A 6,000-nucleotide genomic window follows, 5' to 3' on the forward strand; every position below is an offset into this window, starting at 1 on the left:
GTTAATAGGGAAGCAGTCAGTAGACAGTGAGGGACTGAAGGATAATGAGAGAATAGAGATGATAGAAGGGCAATCTGTTGGAGAATATGGGATGGAATGCTATTCCTTGTGAATGAGAATTGGGGTTTAACTTAGCAAGGCAACTCTTCACAGGAGACAAAAGAAGGAGCAGATAGTGCTGGAAGGCATTTGAGGAAGGTGAAATAAAGAAGATGAGAGAAGAGGAATGAAGAGGGAGCTCTCACTGAATGACCTTAATTTTTTTCAGTGAAATATTACTCAAGGTTCTTAGCTGAGAGAGTAGAGGTGAGTGAGAACTATGGGAAATTTTAGGAAAGATGAAAAAATTGGGAAAAGCCACTAGGGCGAATGGAATTAATCAGGGAGATATAAAAGGATTGCCTTGTCAAATCAAAGATCCTGATTATATATGGCTAATGGAAGGCATGGGTTGCAAACACTGGTCTTCTGACTTTAAATCTCGTGTTCTTTCTGATATGCCAATAAAATTTGGAAATGGAATTTAATTAAAACAGGGAGACTTCTAGTATCTCCACACATTGAAAGAGCTTCCTTGATTATAGATCCATAGGTTGATTCTTAGATCTTAGAGATCATCCAGCCCAACCATCTCACCTTTTTTTTTTTTTTTTTCTAATCGATCAGAAAACTGATCTTTTCAGGTATCTCTTTTCTCTTTCTACCTTAACTTCATACTTATTGCTGGTGGTTTTGCCCTTGTAACTCATGAGGCTACAAAACTATTTTTCATTGCTTTTCACATTGTGGTCGTCATCCTCATTGTTAAGTAAGTTTATGGGTTCTTTCTTACCTGTCCTTGGAAAAAGGGTTTGGATCTTTTCCTCTCTCTGAATCCCATTACACTTTGATTATATTTTTCTGATGGCCCTTATCACATCCTACCTTTGGATTATAATTCTTTCTGGATATGACTTATTCTTTCCTATTGGACTGGATGCTTCTTGGTGACCAAAAAGATGGCCTTATCCATCTTTATATTATCCATGATGAACTGATACATGCCTTATGCATAGTAAGTACTTAAGTGTTTGAATGAATAGAATAGAATATATTCCTAAAACTCTCTTGGCAAATTTGTCAATGAGAGGAAGACATTGAAGGTCGTCCTAGTTTAGCCCTTTTGTGCTCTTCTACAGGCTGAATGGAATGAAGATTGAGAAAAAGCCATAGATTTGATAATTTAAACATCATTAGCAACTTTAGAGGGAATCATTAGGTTGAATGATGAAGTAAGAAGCAGGACTGCAGAGATTTAAGAAGAGACTGCAAGGAAAGGAAGTAGAGGTACTTATTATAGACAGCCTTCTTTAAAATCTTAATCACAAAAGGGAAGAAAGAACACAATAGCCAATGAGAATGAAAGGATCATGTGAGGGTTTTTGAAGCTGAGAGAGACATGAGTTTATTTGTGGAGTCATAGATGAAGAAATGAATAATCCTATCAATATGTAGTTATAGAAGTGATAAGAGAGATAGAAGCAAGTCAATTATAATGTCTTGATTACTTGTAAACTCTACCCATGTCTTTAAAAGCTACAGCATTATTATTATTTTGCTAAAGACCAGTTTATAAATAATTTCAAACTAGGACTAAGCTTCCAGAATCAAGAGTTGGAAAGAAGTTTAGAGATATTTAATTGAACCCATTCCTCTACAACATTTCCAGAGAATGGAAGTCTTCCAGCCTCTTCTTGGAACCTTTCATTAAACCAGATCCCATTTTCTTTGCGAATTAAATGCTCACTCTGTGAAGTGGATGGAGAGGAGCCTTGTCTTAAAAAAAACACCCAAACTCCAAGAGAACATTTGCAACAGCCTGATTGACGTGGGCTCCGATACATTCTTATATCTTGTATCTTTTTGCAAAGCCACAACTGATAGTAGTTTATATATTATCTTTTGTTTTTCTCTCCATCACAGCATTTTTGTAGCATTCATTTTGGAGGCCTTTTTTGTGGAATATTCATTAGAAAAAAGCGAAATAGAAACTACTATTGAGAAGAAAATTCAAGAACTGGGTATGGGAATTCAAGAGTAAGTAATTTGTTTAGTTTTCTAAATTCTGAAAGGTAAAAGATACTTCTCTAATATATTAACTTGAGTATGTCTAAGTTTGTATTTCTCCCAGGGTACCATCTCTTATAGTGCTATGCACTTAGGAAGTACTTAATAAATACTTGGATAGATGCATATAAATAATTGAACTTTAATAAATGATATTATGAATTGGACTTTAATGGAATGTGCTTGTATTTGGTCAAATATGCTGTTGATCTAAATGCCTGACATTTCACATTGTTTCTGTTTCTATTGATAGGGAAGATGTCCCTGATGGACAACTAATAGATAACATGGAAACAAATGAAAATGATCTTAGTGGTGGAGAAGAAATGCAAAAGCAAAGCTCAAAAGGATTGTTCTTCCGAATTGCTTCAAAAAGTGAGTACTACCCTCACTGAGAACTAGGAGGCTTGGCCAGTCAAGAGCTACATTCCTCATATATAAAATGAAGGGATTGGATTAGGAGCTCTCTAAGGCTTCTTCAATTCATATTCTATGATTCTATGTGATTCTTAATCATGTTTTCCCATAAATCATCCCTGGCGGGGGGGGTCTATTCAATTTTATAGAGTTCTTCCATTGGCCTTCTTAATAGCTTTAAACTATTGCATGGACCATTTGCACTATCTTTTCTTCCTCATTCTATTATAAAGTAGCAAATTAGGAAAGCCTTATGTCACATTAATCAAAATTATCCATTTTGCATTTAATATTGTTCTCTATCTCTTGTTTGGTCATAAATTCTTCCTTCTCCATAGATCTGATAGGTGAACTATCCTTGCTCTTCTGATTTGCTTATGCTATCCTTTATCTCTAAATGATGTATCCATTTTGACTTTATCTTGTGATAATGATGTGAGATGATGGTTTATGCTTAGTTTCTGCCATACTCGTTTCCAGTTTTCTCAGCAGTTATTGTCAAATAGCGAGTTATCTCAAAAGCTGGAGTCTTTGAGTTTATCAAACGTAGATTCCTATAGTCATTGATGATTCTGGACCTAATCTATTCCACTGATCTACTATGCTATGTCTTAGCCAGTTTTGGTGATATAGTGATATATAGTTTTGGTGAAATGGTTTTGGTGACTGTCACTTTATAATACAATTTTAGATCTGATATGGGTAAGCTATCTTTGCATTTTTCATCAATTCCCTTGATATTCTTGACCTTTTGTTCTTTCATATAAATTTTGTTATTCTTTTTTTTTCTAGCTCTATGAAAGTTTCATTCTTTTATAAAACATCAGCCTAGCCAATCAACTTTTATTTATTAGAGCACCCTAGCTGGGGCTTAGACTTGATCTTTGGCAGTCTTTTGCTAAATTTATAGATGGTATCTGGTGACTTCTATTTCCCATTTTAGTATTCTCATAATTTGTGACATCTCTCTACTTATTTCTCTTGTTCCCAGGGCTTTCATGGCTTTATTCAGTGAGCTTTCCTTCTATTGGACTCTGTAAACTATGTATGTTCCCTTTTCCTTACTCCATCAGAATTTGATTTTAATTGTCTCCGGTAGGAAAGGAGCTGATATATACATATTTTTTAAGGTATTAGTGTTTGGTAAAGTGTTTTTTCATGTTAACAGGGAATTCTTCCCTTAACTCAAAGGAATGAATCTCTAATGGTAGGTTTTTGTTTTTTTTTTTTTTTTTTTAACAGAGGTATTCTCTCACTGTTTCTAAGCTCATACTACATAGATTGGCCTATTAATAGGTTTCTATAAAACTTTTTCCTCTTTAACTCCCCTAACATCTCTAAAAGTCTTTATTTTGTTTTGATTTTGATAGAAATTCTTGGTAAAACGGAATACAGGGGTTCTTTGGTATAGGAAAAGGAACTATATAATATCAATTTTTCTGCTAATTTTTCATTTAAAAAAGATATTGGATTACCCCAATGATCATGAATGAATTAGTGGCCAATAGATAACTTAGCAGATAACCCTATATCTGAAACATTTTAATCGGTATTTAGATAGTTCCAAAGATCCATCATGGCCTATTAAAAATAGCTACAAAAAGCAATTTATTACTAGAGTAATTTCCTTAAGGAAAGAGAAACTTTTTCTACTTTGTCTTTGTAGCCCCAATGCCTTGCACAGGGCAAGGTAGAAGGTACTTGTTGAATTGAGTTGTGAGGAGATAAACATTTATTGTGGTGACCAACATAGATAGTTGGTGGAAAAGAAGGTGCTATGTGATGGTGATTGGTAAAGATGCTGATGATTCTTTCATTCTCAGGGCTTTTGTGTGTATATGATCTGCCCATACTTAAGTATGAGTTCAATTGGAATTGGCAGATTTCATTAGAAGAGCAAGATGCACTATGTGGGGAAGGTGACTTTTTAATTACTACTTGCTATTTATATTAATTCTCTTGTTTTCATTTTAATCAAGCAGATTCAGAGCATTTTATTGGTCTAGTTTAGCAAATGATATTTGATTGGGGGAGCCTTTGAATCATTTTAACTCTAGCAATTGTAAAAATGAAAAATCTTTCTTTGTAAAGACTGATTTCAATACTTTATCTTCTCTTCCTCTCAGGGTATAGGACAGTAGATGCATTATTACAACGGATGTTTGAATCTGAAATCTCTCCAGAAGACGAAGGACCTTCTTTGGATGAGATATTGAACCTTTCACCCAGTGATATGTATCCAAAGAATCCAACCTTTGAAAATTCTGCATAGTCCCAACTTGCAAACGGAACGCAACTGGAAAGATAAGGAATGGTATCATTTTTTGGTACATATTATCTAGGTGCTTTTTTTTGTCATGGGACCAGGATAACTTTTTAGCTCAGAACTCACCAGAAGTCCTTTTCTTTGTACAGCTATTTTGCCTGAAATCGAAAGGAAACTTTGAGAACAAATAGGGAATATTTTATTCAGGGATTATTAATAGCACTTACTGTTCATGCGTATGTACATATGGAATTTTATTTCAGTGTATATATAAAATCTTAGTAGTTTATTTTTACACAATATTTTGCTATCCTATTAAATGTTGTCATGTTCTAAGAATTTAAAGTAATTAAATAATTAATGGAATATTTTCTAGTACAGTAGCTTCTACAGAGAGTGTTGCTTTTTACTTGATGGAAAATATGAATGTGGGAATAAAATTAAGTAGAGATTACATTGTTATGGCTTGAGTTTTGAAATACCTTTTTCCTTTTTGACTTCTTAAAATCTGATCCATTCTTAGTCTTTGGTGATTCTTATATAAGTATTAGTACCTATGAACTGGGAATTTTTCCCCCCAATAATTTCATAATAGCAAATATTTGTATATTTGCTTTAAGGCTTATAAAATACTTTAAAATATTATCTCATTTTATCCTCACAACAGTCCTAGGAGATGAGTGCTATTATTGTTCTCATTTTACAAATGAGGACTGAGGCAGATAGATTAAATGACTTGTCCAAGATCGCACAGCTAGTCATTGTCGGGGAAATGGATTTGAAATCAGGTTTTCTTGACTTCAGCGAAATGATGTCATGAAAGTTTGATTCCTTTTAAAAAGTCAATTTTTTTTCCATGAGGACAAATAGCCAGGGATGATAATTTGGACCCTTAAGAATATTGTGCAAGGGACTAGGGTTAAACATGACTTGGAAGAGCCAGCACTGAAGACCACACTTGGTGGGCTGAGGGTAAGGGCCGATGGAATGCTGGCAAACATTGGTAAAGTTTATTCTCTTCTCATTTCTATTGTGTGAGAAGTGACCTCAGGGGATCCTGTTTTCCCTGCTGTGAGCAAATGCACTCATTCTAGGGAAGGATTTAGATGAACACACACACATGTGTGTACTGTGTGTGTGTGTGTGTGTGTGTGTGTGTGTGTGAGAGAGAGAGAGAGAGAGAGAGAGAGAGAGAGAGACTTATTCCCTCT

General features: G+C 34.5%; 1 protein-coding gene across 2 annotated transcripts in view; it reads left to right on the forward strand.

Moving 5' to 3' along the window:
• Window positions 1–5,243, forward strand: part of LOC100931191 (two pore calcium channel protein 1A-like) — a 49,616-nt gene extending 44,373 nt beyond the window's left edge. For both annotated transcript variants that reach the window (XM_031950984.1, XM_023494820.2), the window contains 4 exons: window positions 718–808; window positions 1,963–2,076; window positions 2,360–2,481; window positions 4,650–5,243. In XM_031950984.1, coding sequence (XP_031806844.1) covers window positions 718–808; window positions 1,963–2,076; window positions 2,360–2,481; window positions 4,650–4,795 — 473 coding nt within the window. In that variant the 3' untranslated portion in view covers window positions 4,796–5,243. The remainder of the gene's footprint in view (window positions 1–717; window positions 809–1,962; window positions 2,077–2,359; window positions 2,482–4,649) is intronic.
• Window positions 5,244–6,000: the final 757 nt, after the last annotated feature.

Source organism: Sarcophilus harrisii, chromosome 2 (assembly GCF_902635505.1).
Source record: "Sarcophilus harrisii chromosome 2, mSarHar1.11, whole genome shotgun sequence".
NCBI classification, from domain to species: Eukaryota; Metazoa; Chordata; class Mammalia; order Dasyuromorphia; family Dasyuridae; genus Sarcophilus; species Sarcophilus harrisii.